Below are 27079 nucleotides of genomic sequence, written 5' to 3'. Positions count from 1 at the left end.
GCGGTGACCCCCGGCCGCGCCGCCCCCTTTCCCTCCCCGCGGCCCTGGGTGCTGGGGGGCGCGGCGGAGGGAGAACCGCAGGTGAGACAGGTGCGGCCTGCGCGGCCTGGCGCGCGCGGCCCAGGTGAGTGTCCCCGCGTCCCGCCGCGGGCGCGGGCCCGGCCGCGATCCGACTCCGCCTCCCTCCGCCTCCTCCTCGCTGCCGGCTCGAGCCCGCCCGGCGGCCGTTGTGCCGGCAGTTCGGCCGCGGGGTGCGGGTGCGGGCGGGCGAGCGACCGCGGCGGCCGCGAGACCCGGAGCTGGTGAGTTGCGGCGGGCGTCCGAGTCCGTTTCCCGATCGCTGAGGTCGGCCAGGTTCAGGGTGGGAACCGGGAAGCAGCTCGGAGAGCAGGCTCCCTGGGGACCCTCCGTCCGGACGAGCCTCTGTTCCCGTGTCTACTAAAAGACCTTTTGACGCGGAACTGGGGATCGCCCCTGCCCCTGTGGATGGCCTTGACCCCTTCATCTGCCTCCGGGAAGCCCAGGAGGCGGCTGACACCCAACGCTCCCACACACGTTGGCCCCAAACCACTTGCCCCGAGACAAAAGGGAGCCTCCACCAGGGAAACTCTCTCAAGAAATCTTGGCCTAGAAACGAAAGCTTTCAGCGCTGAGAGCAGCCCCGAGCCCAGGCTGGCTGCAGGGGTGGTGGAGAGAGAGAGGGACCTGCTGCTTTCTGGGGTGTGACCTTGGGCAGGCCTCTCTACCACCTGAGCCTGGGCGTCAGAGATGATTGGGCACCTGTCTCAGAGGGTGAAGATACCTAAGGTACCTAAACAGCCAGCAAGCACTGCCTGAATATTGGTTTCCTACCTTTCCCTCTTGAACTCTCTAGCGGCCCCCAGGCAGTCAGAAGGGACAGGGGTGGGTACAGCTGGCCTTTGTCACAAAGTTGCTAGTTTGTCAAAAATCTAGTTGTCCTTTCCTTTCCCCAGGGAGCTGGACAGGATGGATTGTGCCCCAAGTTACTCCCGTGGGAATGCTGGACCCCCTCCCTCAGTGTGACCCCCATTATCTTGACACAGTGCTTGCTTCTTGTGACATTGTTTGTTATTAGCCTGGGCTGTTTGTTCAGTAGGTAACAAATGGACTCTTCTCAACTCAGAGCAGAGGAAAAAATTCCTCCTTAAACCCAGTATGTGACTTGTGCCCATGTAGCTAGGGTAGTCCTTCCTTTGTGCTCCCATCCCCCCAAACCCCCCAAAGCCTGGCTCTGTACTGCTATTAGTGAGGTAGTTGGCATTTCAAAGCTGGAAGAAACTTTCACATTGTCTGATACACCAGCGCATCCCATAGGTGTGATTATGAGGTCTGGAGAGGTGAACAGAAGTGTTCAGTTTTATACTGGATGATTTAGGCAGGGCACTCTGCTTGTAAGCTTTTTTTTTTTTTTTTTAAATAGCCAGGCAGGATAGCTTAGGGGTTGAGAGCAAGGAAGCCTCCCTGGGTTGCATTCCCACATCTGTCGCTCCTTCCTGACCGTGTGACACTGGGCAAGTGACCATGTCACTATCAGCTTTCTCCTCCATAAATTGAGGAGAATAATAGTGCTGGCCTCTGGGGGTTTTCTGGGGATTAAATCCGTGAAGACCTAGGAACACACTTGAAGGAAAGCACCTGTGTCTAGAATGTGGCTGTATTTCATATGTGTCTGTCGTCACTGCATCACATCCTGGCCTTCATCCTGATATTTTTAAAGTAAGGTACTCTCAAACACTGGGCCACATTCAGCAGAGCTTCCTGGTGAAGGGTCCACGACTGCCCACTTTGAAGCTGGACAGGCTTAGGTTTGAGTCCCAGCCGTTTATGCCCAGTGTCCTCATCTGTAAAACGGGATGTGACAGCCCGGCTGAGTAGTTGGGCTCAAATGAGATCGCATGCGTACATCCCTTAGCCTGGTTCCTGGGTCACAGTCTGGGCTTTGAAATGATAACTGTTGTCATTATAATTTTGATCCAGCCAAAGCCTTCAAAGAAGGAGAAGCCCGCCTCGGGATCAAGCATCAAAAGGTAGATATTGGTAGGAGGTGGCCTAAAACACACGGTGTCAGGTTTTAGTGAATAAATGAACAACGTTAGATGTCCCATCTGATTCGGATTCTAACCTGATTTTTTTCATCTCCGCGTACGAGTGTTCTTGATAACATACGGTCTTCTCTCCCTCTTTCCTCCGTGTGACTGCACCCCGGTTGTCATCGATGTCTGCCGGCAGAGCTGCGATTAATGAACGGCCTAGGGTGTCTTTTTTTAAAGATTTTATTTATTTGACACAGAGAGACGGCCTAGGGTTTAGTATCGCAGCTCAGAGGTCCTGTTCTCGTTCTAGGGCTGCGGTCTCTTTTATGATGGAGGGAAGCCGGCAGACGCGAGTGTCACGGCCGTACAAGATCAGCGAATCCTCAAAGGTCTGTGAGTAGTCGCTCTCCACCTGTGCACGTTGCCTCAGAGGGGTGGCGTTTTTCTGATGAGCTCATTCCCTCATGTACAGACTGACTTTCTGTTCTTGGTGGTGGGGGTAATCTCCTTAATGATGAATAGAGAGGCAGCACGGGCAGGGGATGGAAAACGTCCTAAACTCAGAGGAGTGGGGGGCGGGGGGAGACATTAGAGATACACCTCGACCCATTTGTTCTTCGCCTCAACCTGAAGAGGTAGATGAGGCGAAAGAAAAGCCATGGGATTTTGCATCCCTGGCTGTTAAGGACCCAGACTCTCCCCCGAGTCGTGACTTACTGGGACCCTAGGAACAAGTGAGAGTGGGCTCCCCAGGGCCAGGCTACCAAACTATGTCACATCAGCATTACCCCAGGAGAAGGTATCTAATTAGAAACGCATATGCCCCGCCCCACCCCAGAGGGGCTAAATTAAAATCTGAGAGCAGGACCTGGGAATCTATACCTTTAGCAGACTCTTCAGAGGACTTGGAACAGCCCCTGTCCCCCAAGCTACTGGAGAAATAAGGATTGGGGGACCGATTTGCAGGGCAGTCTCTCTTTACACCTGTTCCTCTATAAATATTAATAACACCCTCTTTTCTTTAAAAGTGGCTCTTTTAGAGATTAATAAATTTTATGATTACCTTAGGTCATGCATTTTCTTTTTTTCTTTTTTAAAGATTTTATTTATTTATTTGGTACAGAGAGAGAGCACAAGCAGGGGAGCAGGAGAGGGAGAAGCAGGCTCCCACTGAGCAGGGAGCCCAATGCGGGGCTCGATCCCAGGACCCTGGGATCATGACCTAAGCTAAAGACATTGCTTAACCAGCTGAGCCACCCAGGCGCCCCTAGATCATGCATTTTCAACGGAACCAATATTACTCCCAAGGGGGCAGAATTGGTTCTTGGGGATGCAGAAAGAATTCTACTGTTTTTGTGTGTGTGTGTGTGTGTGTGATTAGAGCAGCTGTACATATGGTTCATGCACAGATAATGCAGAATATGTGTGGTCTTAAAATTTCACGGGAACGGTTAGGAAAAAAATATCTTACAAGAAGATTGAAAAAAAAGATTAAGGAATAGCACTTTAGATAAAGGGAGTTGTGAGCAGCCTGTAGATTTGAAGGGAAAAAAGAGGGACAGAGGTTCTGCAGATGTGCATGATAGGAAAATGGGGTGTAATTTTCAGGAGAGGTTGGTTCTCCAGAGAAACGGGCTCCTGTTTCCATCTGAGTTCCCGAGAAGGCGCTTGCCAAGCCTGGCTTTATCTGCTGTGAAAACCCAGAGAGGTCTCGCGGCTGTCTCAAAGAGGCTTTGTTTCGGACCCTGGCTGCAGAGACAGTGTAGCTTTCTCAGTGTGATAGTGCTAGAAATCTTTGTCCCTTAAAGCCACATCCTGAGTTTGTTTCTGTCTGAACCTATTCCTTGGTTAGATTGTTTATGTTTCTAATGTTTTGTATTAAAGAAAGAACCCAAATGGTAAGTGTATCTTCAGTTTTCTAGATATTAAACACATCTCTGTAGCCAGCACCCGGATTACAAAAGAATGTTAGCAGACCCTCCCGTCCCAGTCTCCAGCTTCCGGGACTGGCATTTTGTCTGCCCTTGAACTTACTGTGAATGGGACCAGGGGGTAGGTACACCCGTGTGCCTGGCTCCTTTCACGGGTTAGTACGCTTCCGAGGTTCATCCTGGTTGCTGTGTAGTGGGAGGTGGTTCCTTCCCAGCACGCTAGAGTCTTACCTAGTGTGACGGCCACTGTTCATTTATCTGCTCCGAAATGTCTTCATCCGTTTCGATGGTTAATTTTTTTTTTTTTTTTTTTTTAATATGAAATACCCTATACCTGCTGCATTCTGGCTAGGTTAGCTGCTGAGTGGCTGTGTTCCTTCACCCAGCTTGCCTTGCCTCTGATGAAGGCAAGGAAATAAAGGAATGAATAGGGTTAATACCATCAAAGAATGTAGGGGTTGGGCCTTCCAAATTATAGGAAATGCCTCGAGACTGTTACTCATGTCCCTTTAAAATTGGGAAGTCACGTTGTTCTGGATTTTTTTTTTTTTTTTTTTGAAAGTGTTCATCTTTGCAGCTACACGAAAATAACCAGAAACGGGGTTGTAGTTGAGACCCAGGTGAAGAATGAAACATGCCTACTTAGCACGGAGACCCAGTTTTAGAAAGAGTGGCTGCTCTTCTCCCTGCCCCGGCTCACTGGAGCAGATGGTCCCCTCGGCAGCTGTCATCTGGGGCTGTCCCTCCCTCCCCACCCCGCCCCCTGGAGGGCTCTTTCTCTTCCTGCACTGCAGATGGGGGTCCTGTATACACCCATTTAAGTGTGGTGGTGCCACATCCCCACCAGCTTAGAGACAAACGGGGGGCCAGGTTGGGCAGCCTGCCCACTCGATGCCCCTCACTTCTCAGGATTCTGAGCCTTTGCTGTCACGAGATAGCCTGCACTGCCCTGGTGCTTTTACACTTCCTTCCTTTAGTCCACGCCCAAGAGGGGCCCCAAGCAAAAAAAAAAAAAAGAGGGGCCCCAAGCCAGGGTGCGTTGGAGCCCCGGCCATTTCTGCTTCATTAGAAGCCCATACCAGGCCAGCCGGGCTCTCTCTGCCAGTAACCAGAATAGACCGAGAGACTGTACGGGACCTCGGAGGAACCGTCCCGTACCGTGACAGCCGCAGAGCCTGGCGCTTGGCACATTTGGAAGGAAGCTTTGGGCAGTATCTGTCTGGTGTCCTCAGCAGAGTGTGAGAACGTGGCCTGCACCTGTGGTCTAGATGGCGTGATTGGTGTGGGAAGTGTCTGGACCAGGAGGGACCGGAGGGAAGTAAAGTATCACAATCACAAATGCGTTGGAGGCAGGAAGCGGAGAAGGAGATGAGTCCAATGCAGTAGGGCATGGCTTGAGAGGTGACCTGCAGGAATGCATGCAGGGAGCCCTCAGCCCATCACCCCTCGCCCCACCACTTCCCCTTGCAGCCTTAGAGCCCAGCTAGCCCCTTTCCTCAAACACCCTCAAATAGGCCAGCAGCCTCGCAGATGTGTTTGGACAGCCTCCGTCTCCCTGTGCTGAATTTTGTGGTGTTTCTGAGGTAAACGAATCAAGCAGCATGCAGATCCTGAATGCCCGGAGCCTAATCGGTCTTCTAAGGATGGAAGAGCTGCTGTCTTGGTCTGACGGATCTTTGTATCCTGCAAAGCACATGGCAGGCTTACAGCACTCAGTCAGTGTCTCCCAACCTGAATTGATTGAATTAATCCATTTTAATTGTTCATATTTTTTCATTATTTTGTTAATTCCGATGCTGTATGGCAATGAAAAGTTTGGGCTCTGAAATCAGACCTACCTTCAAATCCCAGCCCTGCCACTCGGTCACTGTGGGACTTTGGGCAAGTTTCCTCGCTTCTCCGAACCTCAGTTTTCCTCATCTGGGAAATGGGCATGATAACTACATTCTGTCTCCTGAACTCCCATGCCTCATCCTAAACACTCTCATCCTCACTCGTGAGACCAGGCAAAGGGGGCTGAGAGGTGGCTTGTGGCTTTCCTGAGATCACACAGCTAGTGAGCAGCAGAGCTGGAATTCAAACCCAGATTCTGTCCAAGTGTTGGCTAGGCTACATTTGAGCAACTTCACCGTCCTGATAGGACAGCAGGTTTCTTTTTCTTTTTTTTAATTAACATATATTATTGGTGTCAGAGTCTTATATAATACCCAGTGTTCATTACATTATTCTCTCCTTAAAAGATAGCAGTTTTTAGAGCTATTTGCTCATGTCCCACAGTAAGAAAGAAAGAAGGGGCAGGGAGAGAAGAAAGAAAAGTTCCAGGAATTCTATTTAGAAAGAAGAGAGGAAGGACAAGAAAGAGAAAGAAAAAGTAAGATTTTAAGAATTGTATATATAAAGAAAGAAAGTAGGAAGGAAGGGAAAATGCTAAGTTAGTTTTTAGAAACTGCAATTGATGTATCACTTTTTTTTTTTAAGATTTTATTGATTTAACTGACAGAGACACAGTGAGAGAGGGAACACAAGCAGGGGGAGTGGGAGAGGGAGAAGCAGGCTTTCCGCCGAGCAGGGAGCCCGATGCAGGGCTCAGTCCCAGGACCCTGGGATCATGACTTGAGCCAAAGGCAGACGCTTAACGACTGAGCCACTCAGGCGCCCCGTCACTTTTTTTTTTTTTTTAAGATTTTATTTTTAAGTAATCTACACCCAACATGGGGCTCGAACTCACAACCCCGAGATCAGGAGTCTCCTGCTCTTCCGACTGAGCCAGCTAGGCGCCCCTTTAGGACTTGCATTTGAAAAGGAAGAAGGAAAGCTACAATACACACACACACACACCCCCACACACAGAAACACCCTTACTTCCTGCAGACTCTCTGATCTCCTGTTCCCCCTTCTCTTTCATTGTACTGTAAGTTCCGGCCGTGTCAACACTCGGACAGAATCTGGGTTTGAATTCCAGCTCTGCTGCTCACTAGCTGTGTGATCTCAGGAAAGCCACAAGCCGCCTCTCAGCCCCCTTTGCCTGGTCTCACGAGTGAGGATGAGGGCGTTTAGGATGAGGCATGGGCGGAGTTCAGGAGACAGAATGTGGTCATCATGCCCATTTCCCAGATGAGGAAAACTGACCCCAGGGCCCTGCAGCGGGGAGCGGGGCGGGGAGGGGCTTGGCGTGCTCCCCCTGGGAGCCGACCCCTGAGCCGAGCTCTCTGCTGCCGCAGGTGTACCACTGGGCCGACCACTCGAGCACGGTGCTGCAGCGGCTGAACGAGCAGCGTCTGCGCGGGCTCTTCTGCGATGTCGTCCTGGTGGCGGACGAGCAGCGCGTGCCGGCCCACCGCAACCTGCTGGCCGTGTGCAGCGACTACTTCAACTCCATGTTCACCATCGGCATGCGCGAGGCCTTCCAGAAGGAGGTGGAGCTGGTCGGCGCCTCCTCTGTCGGGCTCAAGGCCGTGGTGGACTTCCTGTACGGCGGGGAGCTGGCCCTGGACGGCGGCAACATCGACTACATCCTGGAGACGGCCCACCTGCTGCAGATCTGGACGGCGGTGGACTTCTGCTGTGAGTACCTGGAGCAGGAGGTGAGCGAGGACAACTACCTGTACCTACAGGAGCTGGCCTCCATCTACAGCCTCAAGCGGCTCGACGCCTTCATCGACGGCTTCATCCTGAGCCGCTTCGGCACGCTGTCCTTCACTCCCGACTTCCTGCAGAACGTGTCCATGCAGAAGCTGTGCGTCTACCTGAGCAGCAGCGAGGTGCAGCGGGAGTGCGAGCACGACCTGCTGCAGGCCGCCCTGCAGTGGCTCACGCAGCAGCCCGAGCGCGAGGCCCACGCCTACCAGGTGCTGGAGAACATCCACTTCCCGCTCATCCCCAAGAACGACCTGCTGCACCGCGTCAAGCCGGCCGTGTGCTCGCTGCTGCCGCGGGAGGCCAACTGCGAGGGCTTCATCGAGGAGGCGGTGCGCTACCACAACAGCCTGGCGGCCCAGCCGGTCATGCAGACTAAGCGCACGGCGCTCCGCACCAACGAGGAGCGCCTGCTCTTCGTGGGCGGCGAGGTCTCCGAGCGCTGTCTGGAGCTCAGCGATGACACCTGCTACCTGGACGCCAAGAGCGAGCAGTGGGTCAAGGAGACGCCCCTGCCGGCCCGGCGCAGCCACCACTGTGTCGCTGTGCTGGGGGGGTTCATCTTCATCGCCGGCGGCAGCTTCTCCCGGGACAACGGAGGGGATGCGGCGTCCAATCTTCTTTATAGGTATGACCCCCGCTGTAAACAGTGGATCAAGGTGAGATTAAAGCCAGATTATTTCTTTACTCTTGACGGCTTTTTGGTCGCTTAACCTAGCCTTGACTGCCCGCCCCCCACCCCCCCCGGGCCTTGGCCACCGTCCCGCTTCTTCTTTTTTTTTTTAAAGATTTTATTTATTTGAAGAGAGAGACACAGCGAGAGAGGGAACACAAGCAGGGGGAGTGGCAGAGGGAGAAGCAGGCCTCCCGCCGACGGGAGCCCGATGTGGGGCTCGATCCCAGGACCCTGGGATCATGACCTGAGCCGAAGGCAGACGCTTAACGACTGAGCCACTCAGGTGCCCCCACCGTCCCGCTTCTGAACGAGGCGTGACGATAAAGTGACGAGCCCCGTGATTCCCACGCTCCCCGGCGCCCGCACCCTGCACGGGGCGCGTGAGGGCCGACTGGCCTCCGTGTGCAGGCCAGGTCATTGTCCGGAGCGGTGCCTGCTCGCTGGTGGAACGTTCTGCGGCGGTAGGAACGCTCCACACCTGTGCTGCCCGATACCTGAGGCACCGGCCACATGTGGCGATTGAGCCGTCAAAATGTGGCCAGAGGGACTGAAACACCGAATTCCCTCTTTTATTTTATTTTAACTGATTTACGTCTAAGCAGAAAGGCCCACGGGAGGCTGGAGGCTGCTGTGCTGGATAGTGCCGGTCTCGAGATTTGACCCAGAGTTCAAACCCCGTTCCCCTGTCTCAGAGTCTCCCTGCAGCCCCCTCTTTGGGAAGGGTTTGGAGCTCGTGGAGGAAGGCCACTGAGCCTCACACCTGCTGGCAGGTGTGGTGAATTCTGGCAAGTGTGGCTCTTGGCATCAGACCTGAGTTCACACCCCACCTCGGCTAAGTCATAGCTGTGGATTTCAGACTGGGCCTTGCCCTCCGAATTTCAGCTTCTGCCTCTGGAAACGGGGTGGGAGGGCATTGTCATTCTACGATCAGAGGCTGTATGTTGCTCAGGGCGGTTGGCAAACGCCTGGCACAGGGAAGGTGGACCCTTCTCTCGTGAACACCTCCCCAGGCCACCACCCTAGAAAATCAGCCTGTCTTTATACTCACACCTCAGTGGGTTTTTTTGGTTTTTTTTTTTTAAAGATTTTGTTTATTTGTTTGACAGAGAGAGAGAAACAGCGAGAGAGAGAACACAAGCAGGGGGAGTGGGAGAGGGAGAAGCAGGCTTCCTGCTGAGCAGGGAGCCCGATGCGGGACTCGATCCCAGGACCCTGGGATCATGACCTGAGCCGAAGGCAGACGCATAACGACTGAGCCACCCAGGCACCACCTCACACCTCAGTGTTTTTACTTAACTTGATGGGGTTTTCTCCTGGGCACAAAACACAGAATGGACTCCAATGACCTTTCTGTTTTATTCTGAAAAAAAAAAAAAAAAAACCACAAAAAAAACTCCTAAAAACTCTCCTCCAAAGTCTATGTCCTGCCACTAGAAAGTGGCTCCCAGCTTTGGAGCTCATCCTCAAAAGCATTGTAGTGGTGGCAGCCTGAAGGTGTGGTCTCCTCCGGGACTGTGTTCGCTTCTCTGTTCCACGTGAATTATTTAAACAAACAAAAAAAATGGGGTCTTTTGCTTTAAGTTTCCTGTTGATTGCTCTTAACACATAGCAATCAGCATTAATTTTAAAAGTATCTTATGTGGGGAGGAGCAAAAGGAAAGATGAATTTTTATTACGGGACACCACGAAGCCGGTTTCTGAACTGTATGTTCCGTGGAACTCAAGCCCATGAGGTCAGCCACATGGCCAAACAAGTTAGGGGAACTGTGTTCTCCATCTCCTTCTTGGGGACTTGCAGTGCCTCCAGGGTCCTGGGAGCTCTGAGAAGTCCCTCTCAAGAGCCCCCTTTTCTTCAAGTTCGACTTCCTTCTCCCAAACACGCTTGGCCACCACTTGACCTTCCTGGGCTATGTGTTCCATAGAACCCATTTGGGAACTCAGTGCTCGATGTTGACATGGTCCAGGTGTGGGCAAGGGAAGGTACAGGTGTCCCGCCTCCACAGGTAGCCTCCATGAACCAGCGCCGCGTGGATTTCTACCTGGCCTCCATTGAAGACATGCTGGTGGCCGTCGGCGGCCGGAACGAGAATGGAGCTCTTTCCTCGGTGGAGACTTACAGCCCCAAGACCGACTCCTGGTCCTACGTGGCTGGCTTGCCAAGGTGATGGGGGGCTCTGTGGCGGACTCCGCAAACGTGATGGCTTTGTCCACCTCATTTTCTAGATATTTTGACCTTCAATTCCAGGGAAAAAATCTCCTGGCTTGTAAATAACCGTGGGCAGACCATGGGGGCAGAGGGCGTGGTGGTGACCAGTCAGGGCTCTGGTTTCAGACCATCCGGGTGCACGTGTCTGCTCTGCCAATCAGGCAGATCTCCCTCAGTTTCCGAGTCTGTTTGGAGTTTCAGGGAGAGAGTATTAAGTTCAGATAGCAAGAGCTTTCCCTAGGAATGTCCTGAGTGTGGGCTTGGGTTGTTCCAAGAGGTGACAGATCTGTGACACGAGCCAGAGTCTTCACCCCGCTCTCACTCCATCTGTAAGGGAAGGGAAGGTGGACCCAGCGGCCGTGATAACACCTGCCCCATAGGGCTGTCAGGGCGAGATGTTCCTTAGAGGCCTCACCCCCCAACACACAGCATCCAGTACCCGGGGAGCGCCCGGGGCCCTCACTCCTCCTCAGGCGCTCCGCATCGAGGTCTGCACTTAGGAGCACTGGTCATCATCGCAGATCTAGCAGAAGGTGTTTGCCACCAATTTTACCAGCTCCTTATAGTTGAACCTGCGAGCACGCTTTGTGAACAGTCTTGCCGTGGGGCATGGGCAGCTGTCTTGCACGGCTCCTGGGGAGCTAGAAGGACGCGTGGCGTAAGCCGCAGGTTGTGAATCGCAGTCCCGCAGTCTCTAGTTGCTACCACCTTCGTGTAGAGGTTCCAAAAAGGCGATGGAGTAACACCTCAGGCAATCGGGATAGTGGCTCCTGATTAGCCCGTGCCATCTCTTGGGCCAGGTGCTTTAAGTGACGAGTCCCTTGAGCCCCACAGTGACCTGGTGGGGTGGAGGTAGTCGCCCACATAATTTGTCATCCAAACCAGGATTGGCAGTGAACTGGGGAGGTTAACAGTGTAAATACCGACGGTGTCGTAGGTAAACCAAGACCTCTGGTCTCCCTAGGTTTAGGACTGTTGTTTCACCATCCCACTTCACAGATGGAGAAGTGAGGCTTCATGGTAGTCCTAAGAGCATCTGCTGCCGTCACTTTCTCTGGGCCAGCTGGGGTGACTTACGTACCTCAACGCTACAACAACCCTGGTTTTTTCTTTCTAAATGGGCCTGAGCTGCCGGGATTGGAGTCAACATAGCCCATGATGCTCTGATCATTGGTGTGTGCGTGTAACGGGACCTCCATGAACCCGCAGCCCAGCCCGAGAGCCGCCCCGGACTGCCCTCCCAGACGCTCCCCTCCCGCCGCCCCTGGCCTGCCCTGTGCAGCCACTCCCCTGAATCACCTCCCCTTCTCCTGTCATCTGTGTTTCCACTTGGGTTCTGTTCTTTTCTCCTCGGTTTTATGTCCACTGCACTTTTTAGAGAAAATTAAAAACTGAGCAGAAGGTCCAGATTGTTCCCTAGACCTTCCCCGCAGAGCATCTTTCCCCGTTGGTAACCTCTTGGAGTCGCGAGCAGCGACCTGTTACAGCCCGAGTGGCTGCAGCACCTGAAGGGGGGTCGCCCCGAGTGAGGGCTCGCTGTCTGTGTTGTACGTTCTGTGGCTCGGGACAAAAGTGCGGGGGATGCGTGTCCCCAGCGTCGCACAGAGGAGGTTCACGACCCTGAGGCGCTCTTGTGCGCCACCCATTCGTCCCACCCTTCCCGCGAGCCCCTCGGATATTTCACTGTCCCTCCGGTCTTTTCCAGAACGTCGCAGAGTTGAATTGTACTTTGTTTGGTTCCCGTTTGCGGTATAATTTGATCAGGTGCCTCTGTGTGCCTCGATTGCACAGCCTTGTTTTCCGCTCCTCCAGAAAGGGTCAGCCTCGTGATTGTCCCCACTCCCGGGCGGGGGAAACGGAGCGCGGGGCAGAGCCCAGGCGGCATGATGCCGAGCCGCACGTCCGTTTCCCCACCCGGCCCTGGCACGTCTTGTCCCGTGACCTTATCCAGTGTCTGTAAAGTGTGCATGGCGTGCCTGCTCCCTGCGTGGTCCCCTCAGGTCCCCACTGCCTCCCGTCTTCCCAGAGAACGGGTTGCCCCCCCCCCGCCTTAGTCAGGGGAAGAGAGCGCAGGCCCGGCGCCAGGAGGTCCCAGCCCGGGCACGGCCCTGAGCCTCCTCTCTGCCTCTCTCTGTCCCCACCCCGTCTCCCCGCAGGTTCACCTACGGCCACGCGGGCACCATCTACAAAGATTTTGTGTACATCTCAGGGGGCCACGACTACCAGATCGGCCCCTACCGCAAGAACCTGCTGTGCTACGACCACCGGACGGACGTGTGGGAGGAGCGGCGGCCCATGAGCACAGCGCGGGGCTGGCACAGCATGTGCAGCCTGGGGGACAGCATCTACTGCATCGGCGGCAGCGACGACAGCATCGAGTCCATGGAGCGCTTCGATGTGCTGGGCGTCGAGGCCTACAGCCCGCAGTGCAACCAGTGGACCCGCGTGGCCCCCCTCCTGCACGCCAACAGTGAGTCGGGGGTGGCCGTGTGGGAGGGCCGCATCTACATCCTGGGCGGCTACAGCTGGGAGAGCACGGCCTTCTCCAAGACCGTGCAGGTGTACGACCGCGACAAGGACAAGTGGAGCAAGGGCCCCGACCTGCCCAAGGCCATCGCCGGCGTGTCCGCCTGCGTGTGCGCCCTGAAGCCGCGGCTGGAGGACAAGAAGAAGAAGGGCAAGGGCAAGAGGCACCAGGACCGGGGCCAGTGACGCCCCCGCACCCCCCTCCCCCACCCCCACCCCCCCTGCCTGCGCCTGGCGGGGACCTGGTCCCCGCCACCACCTGCCAGAGTGTCTAGACCAGCAACAACTTCGTAGCATCCTGGAACCATGATATACTTCTTAGCAGCTTTTTTTACTTTTATGATTCTTGATATTTCTATGATATCACAGTAACCGATTAAATATTCTGTATAATTTTACATATTATTTTGCTTGAATAATTAAACCCGGGCCCAGGCAGAAAACAGCCCCTCATCTCTGTGCAGGGCTTCTTCCCTCGTTCTGAGTCTCCCCGAGGATGCCACCTCACTGCCCCCCGCTGAAGTACCTAGGGCAGGGCTTATGCAGAAATTTTTGTGAGCGAAACTAGGGGCCGTGGTGGGGATAGCTGGGATCCCCCAGTCCATGCCTCTCTCAGCTTGGCTGAGCTGTTGGATTCCTGGGCCCCACCTCAGAATTATCCATTCTAAAACTACCAGGAGTAGGGGCAGAGGGGGTGCCTGGAAACGAACCAATTTCCAGAATGACTGAGCACTGTCCACATTTGGCCATCATGGGCAACGTCAAGTGCGTTCATGTTTATGAATGGGGACTCCGAGGCCCCCCCCACAGGGCAAGACCTGGGACTTCTCACCAGGGAGACGTTCCCACCAGGATTTCCTGATCTGGTGACTGTTGTTTCTGAGTAGTCCCGTTTTCCTGATGGGTAATCTTCCTGAATTCTAAAAGGGTCCAGGTAATCAAGAAACTTAAAAAAAAAAAAAAAAAAGGCATGAAACTCTTAAACATTTTTCTGTAGCGTGTGCTTTTTTTTCCCTGAACCCACTGTTTTCTTATGTTACTGACATACTGAGCCCCCAAAATCTGTTCATTTCTCAGGAAAGAAAAAGTGGCCATCCTAGAATTTGCCATTGTTTTCTCTGGCTTGGCTCCAAGAAGCCCTCGACAGCCCCTCCATGAGTGAGCCGAGCACATCTTGCTCCCTAAGGAGGATGTCAGGTACCCACCCCCTCCCCGACTCAGCCGTCCACTGCGAAGTCGTTTTGTGCTGCTGGGCAAATTCTTTAACAAGTCCTAGCTGTTCCCTCTTTCATTGCGCGGTGGGCCAAAATCACTGCCTCCCAGGGCTCGGTGCCTTCAGTCCGTATAAGCTATTAATGTGTGTTCAGCACCTCCTCTTGCGATGTGTGACCGCCCCGCGCTGATTTCTGCAGGTGTCACTAACTGTGTGCCCTCGGAGGTCAGCTGGGGACCCCTGCCCCAGCTGCCGTGGACACAAGGATATGGGAAGAGAAGCGTGCTTGCCGAGGGAGGCGTTCACGATCTTTGCCTTGACAAAGATCAGATTGCAGAGATGAGAACACCTCAAGATTTATTGTTAACCTTGGTATTAGACTATGAATCTCCGTTAACTTATTTCCTTAAAAAAAAAAAAAAAAAGATCTCTTTACTGTACTTCTTTTCCTTTCCCTTAAAGGATTACTGTGATTTTGAGTGGCTTGGGTGTTGAAAGCTTCAGTACATAAATCAGTGCCCTCCGTCGTTAGTGGGGCAAGGGGTCTGCTGACTTGGCTAGTTCCGTGCATGCGGAAGTCCCTAGATGCTTCCAAACTGTTGAGAGGTTCTGCAAGGCATGCAAACAATCAAACCAAAAACTGTACGCTCTTCATGGAGCTCCACAGTACTTCAGTGTATTAAAGTCTCTGGGAAGTCCCACATTAACTGTTAACCTTCCATCAATCCAGTGTTTCCAAACTTCACTGAGCCCAAAACCCTTTTTTTGTCTCATACCTTGTCCAGCCCTCCACAAAATGTTCTGCAGAACTTCTGCCAACTTTGGGATAGCTTACCCCCTTCCTATTCCAGGGAAGATATTACTATTAGAGGACCCTTTGGAAGGCATGGAACATGGGGTCTGTGCTCAGTCATAAAGAGGTGGTTGTTCAACCAGAGTCCAGGGGAAGGTGGGGAAGAGCACGTAGATTCCATGTGTGCTTTGGGGAGCAGGATGGCTTTGACCTTGGGAAGAGGAGAGACGTCCATTTTTAGCTTAAGCCCGCTCTCTTATTTTTGACTACCGTGACGTGTCCCTGGATAACAGTGCAGTGCTGGTCGCTACTCAACTCTCTTGTGCCTTGTGGGTTCCGTACAGTGTCCTGCACCTCATACTTCGTGGTGTCACTCTTGCCACTCTGAAGGCAGGCTTTTCATTTACGGGGTTTAGGTTCCAATATGGTTAGGCCTGGGAGTGTTCTTTCAAAGGTAAGGTTGATCAGTTTCTTCTCGTGGGCTGGCTTCACATGATTGGTGGTGGTTTCCCTGTGTGAAGAAAGGTTGTTGAGCCTATCGGTGTCAAGGGAAAGGAGCGTCAACGACCAGGGGGCAGCATCTGCCCAGACGCCGGGCAGCATGGTGGTGGGACCCATGACAGGTAGCTGCTGTCCGATGTTTTTAAGATGGCAGTCACCCTGCTGTGCCGTCCAGCGGAGAATGGGAGAAGATGCTGTTTAACCCAGTTGGGCGGTCCGCTTGGGGATGCACTCCTGCAGGTGGCCATCTGAGCGGCAGAATCTCAGTGGTGTGGTTTCCAACCGCAGGGACAAAGGTTGTTGGAGAACACCAGAATCGCTTCTTTGGATCTTTCAAAATAAGCATAGTGGGCTTTCATTCAGGTTTTTTGGGTTTTATTCTCACTTTTAAAGAACTAGAGTTTTCACTTCATGTCAGTTGTATGTTTTGAGTTTGATCCTCACCCAAGTTGGTACCTTGTTTGCTTAAGACGTGACTGTCACGCTAGAAGGGAGGGGAATAGAAGGCTGAAGAGTCCTGGTTACTTCTTCCTGCTGTTTAAATATACAGAGCTTGTCTTAGCAAGTTGTGTGTTCGTACGGCTTAATCGGTATTTTTAATGTTTTCGATGTTAAGTGTTAGCGTTTTAGCATTTTAGAAAGACTGCCCGGTAGGACTTTCAGATCTTGATCTGAGCAGAAAACCTCGTGTGTGAATTATATTCTGAATGCTCCTCCCCTTGCTCTTTAATGATAAGGTGACCTCATGGTGACTTAGTAGAAACCCCAGAAGCCAACCCTAAGGGGTGTTCAGTTTTGGGTGGAGACCGAAATGCCAAAGGGAGTGGGGTCCCAGTTCCTCCTCTGAGCTCCAAGATCCCACTCGGTGAGCTCAGGTGAGTTAACCTGTGGTTCCAAATACCTGGCCCCTCAGCCAGGTGACCTTTCAGTGGTTTGCAGCAATGTGGGAGGTGAAAGATCCCCCAACCCCGCCCCCAGCCCCTGGTAGAGTTGTCAGGCTTCATCTTTACCCTGGTCCTCCATGGCATGTGGCTTAGCCCAGCAGCTGCCGAAGGAGTACCTCCCGGGCCTTCTGTCTCTCAGAGCTTTCGGCTGGAATCTCAGACCACTGGCCCTGCCCCTGGAGGGGCAGTTCCATCCTTGGCCTCTCCATGGATTCCGAGTGTCTTCAGAGGGGCGGGGAGGGGGTCGTGTCCTGGCCCCCAGAATAAACCTCTGGAGCGTAGGGCAGCTCCACAGGCCCTCGGAGATCCTGCCCTGTGCGTCTGCCAAGCCTGGCAGTTTTTAAAGTTTTTTGAAATGTTTTGATACTTTTTGATACCATTTGCTAATAACCGTTTTGTAGGTTGCTGCCGGGGTTTTCCACTTCACGTCGCCCCCACTCCCTGCCCCCTTCCCCCCCGCCGTCGCCACCCCCTTGAGCTTGCACTAGACAGCAGGTGCCCCCCGGGTCAGCACTGGGACCTCGCCCACCTCCAGTGGCTTTGTCTTGGATCTTGCTCTCCTCTGTGGCTGCGATCTGATCCAACTCTTGAATTCTGTAAGGTCCTGCGTGGCCCACCTGGCCCTGCCCGGCCTGTGACTATGACCGCCTTAGGCCCCCAACTGAGCAAGAGGGCACTGATTTGCCAAGAAGACATTCTCATTCCCTTAAGATATTCTGCATTTCTCCTGAAGCTCCTACCTCAGCGGTGTGCACAGAGGTGAAACCATCCCTGAGGACTGACCCACGTGTCACCTTTCTCATACGGGTCATTGCTCAACCCAGGGCTTGCCCGGGTCCCCATCCGCTCCCGTCCACCCCGCCTAAAGACGTCTTCAGCACGAAGTCTCTAACAGCGAACCATCCTGCACTTTACAGAATGACTGCCCTCAGCTTGGAAGTGAGTTCCGCTCTTTTGTAACAGGAATAGAATTTATGTTCTGTCCTTCTGAGGGTGTGTTGGGGTCTCAAGAAACTGTCTTTCAGTTGCCTTAGTTAAAAGAGGTCAATGAATGTACAAATGTGATGGTGGAACGGGGCAGAGGGGATCAACCTTCTGTGTCCGTTTTCTTTGAGAAAAGGCGCTCCACTTCTCAAAGCGGTTTGCTTGCAGTGGAAGGAAGACTGGAATCCTTTGGGGTCAACTGAAGTCAGTCATCACCACCAGCCCCCACCCCCACCCTTTCAAAATTAGTAAGATATTTGACGATCAAGCAATTCGTTGGGTATGTTCTGGCTACTAATGTTACCAAAATCTGTAATTGTGTGTGCGTGTGTTTTAATTTGTTGCTTTCGTATTTGTAATTTTATGACACTCGAAGGTTTTCTGTGTCTTACCTATTTTTAATTAATTTTCTGCATGTTGATTTTTTTTCTTTGTTTTTAATTCCATACAGAATATTCAGTTCTCAAAACACATTAAAATGATTTGCCTGCTAGGGTATGGTTCATTTTATAATTACATTCCTAGTCTTGTGTGGTTATTGCAATGATCTTCAGGCCTATTTTCTCTGCCCGAATGAAAAAGAGCCCTTTGCATGTTAAGCCCAAATATAATTTGGAAATTAACCAGACTGCCTTTTAGTGCGGGAGGCTGGGACGTTTCGAGGCAGCTTTCATGGTGTTTGTAATTACTATATTTTGCCAGGAATTTCATTCAAATCCTTGATTGCAGGACAAAGTCCTGTGACCTGAAATGAAGCTATTTGCTTAAGTTCGTGTCAGTTGGGGTAATCTGATTAGAGAAGAAAAACAGAAACCAGGGGGAAGCCTAGCTTATGACAAGCAGTTTATTATCTTTATCAGGAAAATAGCATAACATTTCTATAAGAACAGAGCTGGCTCTCTGTCCCATGGGGCCCAAGAAGAAAGTGTGGCCCCACTGCCCCCCAGGGGGTTCACAAGCCCCCCACCCCCAGCGGACAAGCCCAGTCACAGTTGGGACACCTCTTCCCCCACCTTTGGCAGTTCATCATTGGAAGGACGGAGGGAGGTCCCTGGCGCACCCATTGCCCCTGGAACCTGGACCAGAATTTGCCTCTGAGCCGATGAGCTGCCCCAAACAGGCCCCTGGCCACCAGATGCTAAATTCACCGGGATTCTTTCTTTCAACCTCAGGAGGATCTTCGGTTGGAACTGGCACTCTTCCCACTTTCTGGGTGAGGAATCCAAGGCTCGGGTTACAGTATCTTCCCTAAGTTGAGTGACCTTACCTGCCCCGCTGCTCAGGGCTTATCTTGCCTTGGGTTCTCTCGAACCCAGAACGGCAGGCCAGGCAGGTGAGTTCTATGGGGAGGTGGTCCCCCAGAAGCTGGAGTGAGACGGGAAGGAGGAAGGGCTGAGGAGGAGGAGCTTTATCTACAGCCGAGGAAGCAACCACTGCAAGCAGGGGCTGTGAGCAAGAATGAGCGTTTACCCTGCGGACACATCGGGGTTGCCTGGGGTCCGCTAGGTGGCCCTGCCCTGGGCTTCACGGACGAGCGGGGCCCCCTGCACGATGGGGCTCCCCCAGCGCCCCCTCCTCCTCCCGCCCCTTTGCTGTCTCTCCGGTCTCTCCACACGGTGACCTTACCCAGTTCTCTCACACGGCAGCCAAAGGCGCCCAGAGCCAGCGCCCCCAGTGCGACGAGCGGCCTCCTAACAGCCTGGAGCGCCGGGGAGCGGGTCTGCCGCGCGCCGCCCGAGTTCGGGGCTGCGAAGCAGAGCGGGCGCCGTTGCTGGAAGAGGGTCGGGGAGTTGGGGCAGCGGATGTGTTCGAGGAGACCCTGCGGGCAGGGGTAGCCTCGGGGGCGGGGGCGGGCGCGAGTCACCCGCCGGAGGCCCCTGCCACGGCTGCAGCTGGGCCGTCACCCAGCTCGGCCAGCCCGGGCGCTTGCTACTCCTTCGACTACTTGAGAATGACCACCATCCGGAGTCTGCAGGTGAGGTATTGTGTGCCCCCCGGGTCCCCCTAGGATGCAGATATGTGACCTCAGGGGCTAAGCAGGGAGGCTCTTAGCTGTCTCCGGCCTCAGAGGTGGCCGTGGGCGAGAGACAGGGAAGTGTGGGGGGGGCTGGGTGGAAGGCAGACGGGGGGCACAGGCCCATCTCTTAGGAGCCCCACACGGACGAGGTCAGCCGAGGCCCGGCCGTCATCTCAAGGACCTGTTCGCATCCCTGAGATCGCCTTCTCCGTGCACCCGAACAACTTGGCTTCCGCGCCGTGCCCGCCAGGCACCGCTGCGGGGCGCCAGGGACACGGAGGCCATCAAGCCCCAAGGCCTTACCTCCCAGTGGGGAGACGAAGACCAACAAACACGGGTCAGCTTGATCTGACACAGACACACTGATCCGAATGCACTAAAACCCACTGAACTCTACTCTTTATTTATTTATTTATTTATTTATTTATTTATTTATTTATTTATTTATTTATTTTAAAGATTTTTATTTATGAGAGAGAGAGAATGAGAGACAGAGAGCATGAGAGGGAGGAGGGTCAGAGGGAGAAGCAGACTCCCTGCTGAGCAGGGAGCCCGATGCGGGACTCGATCCCGGGACTCCAGGATCATGACCTGAGCCGAAGGCAGTCGCTTAACCGACTGAGCCACCCAGGTGCCCTGAACTCTACTCTTTAAAGGGGTCAGTTTTTTGAGATACGAGTTCTATCTCAAGAAAGCTGTTCATTTTTTTTTTTCTTAAAAGTTTATTTACTTGACAGGGAGAGGGAACACAAGCAGGGGGAGTGGGAGAGGGAGAATCAGGCTTCCCACTGAGCAGGGAGCCCGACGCAGGGCTTGATCCTAGGCCCTTGTGATCACGACCTGAGCCGGAGGCAGATGCATCACCAACTGAGCCACCCAGGCACCCCAAAGCTGCTTATTTTTAAAGCTCTGCATGGGGAGTGTGCGTGGCGGGCGAGGGAGACCAAGGCACTGAGAGAGGTAGGAAGTGGTGAGGTTTGGGAGCTGGGGCAAGTCACACAGGGCTTGGACAGAGGAGGGAAGTGACCCGCCCCCTGTTTTCGAAGCAAAGCCTGGGTCATGGTGGAGAGCAGGGACATTGGGCAAGGGTAAGAGGAGGGAGCCGGCCGGCTGCGTGTGGACAGTGCTGGCCGGGGAGAATTCCCTGCCAGACCCCCCACAGGGAGGGGCCGCAGCTGCCCCATCACCTAACTCCCTGAAACAAATGACACACAGACTTGAGGGCTCACGAGGACATCTTTGTTGTAGCTCAGAGCTCCGTGGGCCAGGAGGGCGGCCGGGGCCCATCTAGGAGGTTCTACTGCTCCCCATGGTGGCTTGGCCAGGGTCTCTTAGGGGCACAGCCCCACTCCACACCGGTTCGGGAGGGGAGGCTGGCCCCCACTGGCCCTGCCCACCACCCACCTGGCCTTTCCCACCTGGCGGCTCAGCCCAACCCTGTTCCGAGACAGGAAGTGGAAGGTGCCTAGGTCCTTTTCCTAAAAATTAACATACAGTAAAATGTACTCAGTCTGTACAGTTCCATGAATTTTAACGAAAGGCCAATCAATTATTTACCGCAGAAACTAAAGCCCAGCACTGGACGAACGGAGAAACAAAATGGGCTCTAACCATACAACGAAATATTACTCAGCCATGAACAGGAATGAAGCTCTGATCCAGGCTACAATACAAGGGCCAGAATGGGCAAATTTAGAGAGCCAGGAGGTAGGTTAAGGGTTGCTCAGGGCTGGGGTAGGGAGCAATAGCTCATGGGTACCGGCTTCCTCCTCGCAGTGATGAAAATGTCCTACAATCGATTGTGGTTCTGGAGGCACATATCTGCGCCCACAAAAAAATCCTTGAATTGTACACTTCAACGGGGCGAAATCTGTGTGATGGGCATTCTATCTCGATAGAGCTGGTTGAAGTATCAAAGCAATAATTCAGCCCGTTCTCTGAGTTCCGAGCTTGGTGTCCCCAGATAGTTCCAGGTTGAGAGCTGGGAGACAAAGCTCCCTGCTCGGGTTCTAAAACTGGGGACAAAATGATGAGAGTAGAGGCAGCATTCATTCTAGGCCTGTGGGGCGGCAACTCTTGGGGGGGAGGTGCCTCAGGGCATCCTCCCAAGAGCACCCTAGAGCAGTGCTCCTCAAACCGTGGTCCCCTGGACCAGCAGCATCACCATCCCAGGGAACACCCCAGATCTGCTGAGTCAGCCCCTCCTGGGGTTGGACCTGGCAATTCGTGTTTTCACCAACCCTCCTTGGTGAGTGTAATGCGTGCTCAGTTGAGGACCACTCTCTCTAGAGGTGTCCGTCTCCTGTCTCCAGCCACAGGCCTTCCCAGGCTGCGATTCTCTGCCGATTCAATGACACTTGTGTCGGTTTGCCCCGGCCAAAACCTGAACCCCGGGGCTTCTCTCCGGTTAAGCATACAGCCCAGGCTAGGGGTAGCTGCAGCTTCCAGGTTCAAAGGCTGGAAAATGTCTTGGAGCAAACTTCGGCCAGGCCACGCACCTGCTGCCTCCTGGAGAAAGTGAACCTCGTCTGTGGGCTTCCTGCTGACGTGGGCAGGAAGCTCTGGTGTGGCCCAGCCCTTTGAATGATCTCCAGCCTCCTCTGGCTCCGCGGAATCATTTGACCAGGCACGCCACAGAAGTGACTCATCTTCCCCAGGGCCGCAGTCCCACTCCTTCAGTCATCGAAAGGCGCTAAAAATACATAAGTCCCGTAGGCAGCTCTAAACTTCTAAGCTGTAGGCCTTTTTTTGTTCCAGGCTGAGGGTCAAGAGATCTGGATCCCAATCCAGTGTTCCTAACGAGGGAGCCTGGAGCAAGGCTTCGCTCGGTATCTCCTGTTTGTAGAATGGGACAGATCTCATCCCTGTGATGTCCACAGAGCGTGGGCTGTGAGTCAGGAAGGCAGATTTTAGCTTTGGCTCAGTCACATCCCCCCGGGCGAGGCACCTCATCTCAAATCTTCTGGGGCCGTAAGAGGAGATGGCTGGAGGAGACTCGTGTCCCTCGGTGTGACCTGCAGAACCCTTGTCCCCTAAGCAGCTACCTAAAGGAACTCTGTTTGCACACTCGAATTTTGCTGACACTCCACGAGAAGGTCAGATCTATGTCAGTGACTAAAGTCATGCACGGGTTTTGAAAGTTGTTGTTTCTTTTTTTCCTTTTTCCTTTTTTAATAAAGGAGTTCTGGTCAGGAAAGGTTTGGGAAATCCTGGAGACAATACCCACCTCTTGGAGATTCACACCAGGCTACACATTTGTATATCACAGCCTCCAAAAGGCCCATCAGATACCCATCTAATTTTGCTTAAACCAGTATCTTCTAAGCTTGTTTGCCCCTGGCCCCCTCCCCCTTTGTGCTCTACTAATAACAGAGACTGTGTGTCAGCACATTACCCCTTGGGAAATGGAAGCCTGAAAGATTTCTGTGTCCCATCAACTCTGACAATCAATGATCGAGTGATTTTCTCGTCACCTACATGGAAAGATGCCACAAAATAGCAAAGAAGATGGGCAGCTGACTTTGTAAGATACATTCCCCCCACCCCCCAACCCCCACCCAGGACAGTGGTTTGATGTGGTTACTATGTTGCAAGGTCTGGCTTTGAATTTTGCAGGTCTAGAATCTTGATTTAGTTAATGCGTCTGTGCGGGTTAATTTTTATGTGTAAACTTGGCTGAGCCGCAGTGTCCAGGTATTTGGTCAAACATTACTCTGTTTCTGTGGAAGTGTTTTTTGGTGAGATTAACACGTAAATTGGCTGACAGTGGAGTAAAGCAGATCACCCTCCATCGTGTGCATGGGGCTCATCCAATCAAGTGAAGGCCTTTACTAGAACAAAGACAAAACTTCCTAGAGCACGAGGGAATTCTCCAGTAGATTGTCTTCGGGCTTGAACTGCAACATCAGCCCCTCCCCAGGGTCCCCAGCCTGCCAGGCTATCCTGCAGATTTTTGGACTTCCAGCCTCCACAATCACATGAACCAATTCCTTAAAATAAATGTCTATCTCGGGGCGTGGAAGAGAAAAGAAAAAAGAAAAAAAAAATTTCTGTCTCTGTATATATACACCCTATTGGCTCTTTTTCTCTGGAAAACCCTGACTAATACAATGTGATAACTTGAAATGTAGAGACCACCTTAAGCATGAAAGATGCTTATTAATATTCAGAAGAATGAAGGAGTAAATGCAATTTAAATACAGGAAATGTGCACAGGACAGAATATTGTACAAGCGCTTAAAATAATGTTCACAAGGTGTTTTTTTTTTTTTCTTTTTAATAAAATGGAAAAATAGTTGCATGGAAACAGCCAGGATACAAAATCAGATATCTAATAATAATAATGTTAACACTTATTTCCTGAGCAGTAGCTAAGTGCCAGGCACTGTCTTGGATGTTCTCTATGCATCATTGAACTCAATGAAATTTTATTATGTTAAAAAATATATATTTTAAAAAAGGTTTGGAGGTTATATACCAAAAAGCAAACAGCGTTTGTTTTTGAAGAGAAATGAGGTTTTTCTTCTTTCTACTTTGCTTACCCTGTTTACCATATTGAGCTTGAATTGCCTTTATGATTGGAAAGAATTAGAACAAACTGGATTTTTAAAAGCAGGATGGAGCCTCAGTCTCCTGCCTCTGATTCTTCTTCCCATTAATCTGAGATCACAACATTAGCAGGGACAGCAATGGCAGGTGGTGGGGCACCCCTCTCCCTCTCCTGGGAGGCCACCATCCCCAGAATCTACCCATGAAGTTAAAGTCAAAATTATTGTATAACTAATATCAGTAATGCTAACAGGAGCAATATTATCTTATATACAAATCACTTTTATTTAATCCTAGAGCAAGCAGAGCACAGTAATTACCTATAAGTGGTAATTAGGCTTTTATTCTTTTTTAAACTTCCTTTTTTTTAAAAAAAAAAAAAAAAGCATCTTAAATTGGAAAGAAACAACCCATGTCACAAGCAGTTAGTCAAAAAATGTTTGTCTGTTTGGAATTCCCAGAATGATCATCCTAACACCCACCTCTGACAGGACACTTAACGCATACCAGGCGCACTTTGCAAAGCAGTTTGCATTCAACCTCTCAATATGTGTTCTTCACCGCTGTGCTGGAGTTTCATCTTGCTGTCACAAAATTACAGATGAAGAAGCAAGGACTGAGTCAGTTGAAATTGCTTGTTGTGGAGGCGGAGCTAGAATTGAAGCCTAGGAGCACTGAACTCAGAAGCGAGGTGCCCTCAGCCACCAGGCTATTGCCAGTAGAGGGGTGTTCTTAACTTGTGCTACGGTGTTCACAAGGGTGTGTTGGTGGAAATAAAAGAGTAAGACAAGGCATGTATACTGTGCCTCGAGAGGAACACTGTCATTCCCTTGGCTTATGTTTCTCTCTCCCGTCATTCTGAAAGCAACCAGAGAGGTTCTACATGCAGTTAAACACCTCCTCCTGGGCTGCGCTGTATACCCAGTCCAACAGATCAAAAATATGGCATTAGGATAACATTGCCTATCTCTCATCTTGCACATCAGTGGTTGGACTTCATCACTTCAGTATCTTCCAGTTCTCCCTGTTACCCAGCTTCTCTCCAGCATCCTATTCAGGATGGCCTAATTGGGAAGTCTATGAATTTTCTCTAGCTTCAGGTATGGCTCTATCCAGGAGTTCAGAAAGTATCTCCAGCCTGGGATTTGTTTATAGGCTCTTAACGAGCTACAAGTCCTCCCATCTTTTTGTGTTCCTCTAGCCTCACTACCTTCCCGCCCCTACCCCCACTGGTTTACACGCCGATGCCTGAAGTACCTTTCTAAAATGAAAATCTGATCACCATTCCTGTGCCAAAGCCTTCAGTGCAGGACAATAGTTTAACTTCCTGCCTTAGCATGATCTGCCATCTGCCTAGCTCCCCAATCTTACCTCCCACCATTTTTCCCCATATGCTTTTTTAAAGAAAAATTATTCTAGGGGTGCCTGGGTGGTGCAGTTGGTTAAGGGTCTGATCCCTGGTTTCAGCTCAGGTCATGATCTCAGGGTCCTGGGATCAAGCCCCCCCTCGGGCTCTGTGCTTAGCACAGAGTCTGCTTGAGGTTCTTTCTCCCTCTCCCTCTGCCCCTTCCACGGCTCACATTCTCTCTCGCTCTCTAAAATAAATAAATAAATCTCGGGGGGAAAAAAAGGAAAAATTATTCTGAACTCGGAACACTGAATGCCCTTCAGATGTCACATCAGGCTACTAGCAATGTCCTCAAATCTGCCCAAAGGTCACCTGACTCTTAAAGGCATTAGGACCCTAGAGAGCCTGCTTTTGGAGTTTTTGATTCAGTGGGTCTGAATCTGGAGGGAGCTTGAGTATTTACATTTCTAACAATGCCCCACTGCTGTTACTCATGGTTCGGGGACCACACTTTGAGAACCACAGTTCTAGGCCAAAGTTCAGGAAACTTTCCTGGAAAAGATGTGATAGTAATGATTTTAAACTTTGTGGGTCAGAGGGTCTCTGTTGCAGCTACTCAGTTCTGCTGTTCCAGCAGGAAATCAGCCACAGATAACATGTAAACACATGGGCATGACCGTGTTCTAATAAAACTCTATTTATAGGGTGACTGGGTGGCTCAGTTGGTTAAGCGACTGCCTTCGGCTCAAGTCATGATCCTGGAGTCCCGGGATCGAGTCCCACATCAGGCTCCCTGCTCAGCGGGGGGTCTGCTTCTCCCTTTTACCCTCTTCCCTCTCGTGCTCTCTCTCATTCTCTCTCTCAAATAAATAAATAAAATCTTTAAAAAAACCCCAAAACTCTATTTATATAAACAAGCGGGGGTGTATTCGGCCCATATAGGCCATAGCAGTTTACTGCTCTAGAGAAAGGTCGTTGTGTTTGACTTGCTATTTACTATTAGGGCCTAGACTCTTCGGGCGAGATGTTAACTTATAGAGTATTAGTAAGTTACCGATGACTTTTGTCCCATAGAGATGAGAATGATTTACATCTGGAAGAAAATGTAGCCCCAAATGTGAGCATCTTACCGCCTTATAGGGCAGCAACCCTTTCGTGTCGGCCTCAACAGTTTTTCTTCCTTTCATTAACCTCATCAACTTCAGTCTCCTGTGTCCTCCCCAGAACCCACTTCCCATCCTTCCGCTTCCCTCGCTCCTGAGTTAAGTCAGCCCCCAACATGGCTCGCCATATATTTGCATGAGGTCGTGGCTTTAACTTTCCGAAAATGATCCTTGCGAAACAATAGTAACAACGTATTTATGGCCCTCATTTGGTGGCAGGTGACAAGGTCCCAGTCCAAAGTAGCAAAAGTTTAAAGATGGGGGGAGGGGTGGGAGGGTCTCAGTTGAGTTGCCTCTAGTTTCAGGCTGGTGGTCCCAGGGGGCTGGAGTAACATCATCAGGCCTCTCTCTGCCTCTGTCTTTGTCTCCCGCCCTCTGTCTCTCCCCCTGCCTCCCTCCTCTCCTCACTTTATCTCCTTCCCTCCCTCCCTCCCTTCTGCCTCTCTCTCTCTCTCCCCCTATCTTATCTTTTGCCTCTGCTGACATCCACTTGGCTTCTTCTGAAGCAGGCACCTCACACGAGCATACTAGAAGCCTTG

General features: G+C 52.0%; 1 protein-coding gene across 1 annotated transcript; it reads left to right on the top strand.

Annotated features, from left to right (window-relative positions):
- Positions 1-1432: 1432 nt before the first annotated feature.
- Positions 1433-17982, top strand: KLHL36 (kelch like family member 36). The gene is made up of 4 exons (XM_035024675.1): positions 1433-2443; positions 7207-8280; positions 10301-10458; positions 12660-17982. The coding sequence occupies exons 1-4, from the start codon at positions 2237-2239 to the stop codon at positions 13213-13215; spliced, it is 1995 nt and encodes a 664-aa protein (XP_034880566.1). The 5' UTR covers positions 1433-2236; the 3' UTR covers positions 13216-17982.
- The last annotated feature ends 9097 nt before the right edge of the window (positions 17983-27079 follow it).

Source organism: Mirounga leonina, unplaced genomic scaffold, assembly GCF_011800145.1.
Source record: "Mirounga leonina isolate KUSES-001 unplaced genomic scaffold, KU_Mleo_1.0 Mir_180, whole genome shotgun sequence".
In the NCBI taxonomy this organism is placed as follows: domain Eukaryota; kingdom Metazoa; phylum Chordata; class Mammalia; order Carnivora; family Phocidae; genus Mirounga; species Mirounga leonina.
Note: the sequence above shows the minus strand (reverse complement) of the source record. Positions and strands in the feature narration are given on the sequence as shown.

What these genes read in the sequence shown, in the direction of transcription:
- KLHL36 (XM_035024675.1), top strand. Translation starts at nt 2,237, where the DNA reads ATGTCTGCCGGCAGAGCTGCGATTAATGAACGGCCTAGGGTGTCTTTT. An exon ending in AGATCAGCGAATCCTCAAAG is followed by an intron (nt 2,444 to 7,206) that starts GTCTGTGAGTAG and finishes CTGCTGCCGCAG; the next exon opens with GTGTACCACTGGGCCGACCA. An exon ending in GCTGTAAACAGTGGATCAAG is followed by an intron (nt 8,281 to 10,300) that starts GTGAGATTAAAG and finishes CCGCCTCCACAG; the next exon opens with GTAGCCTCCATGAACCAGCG.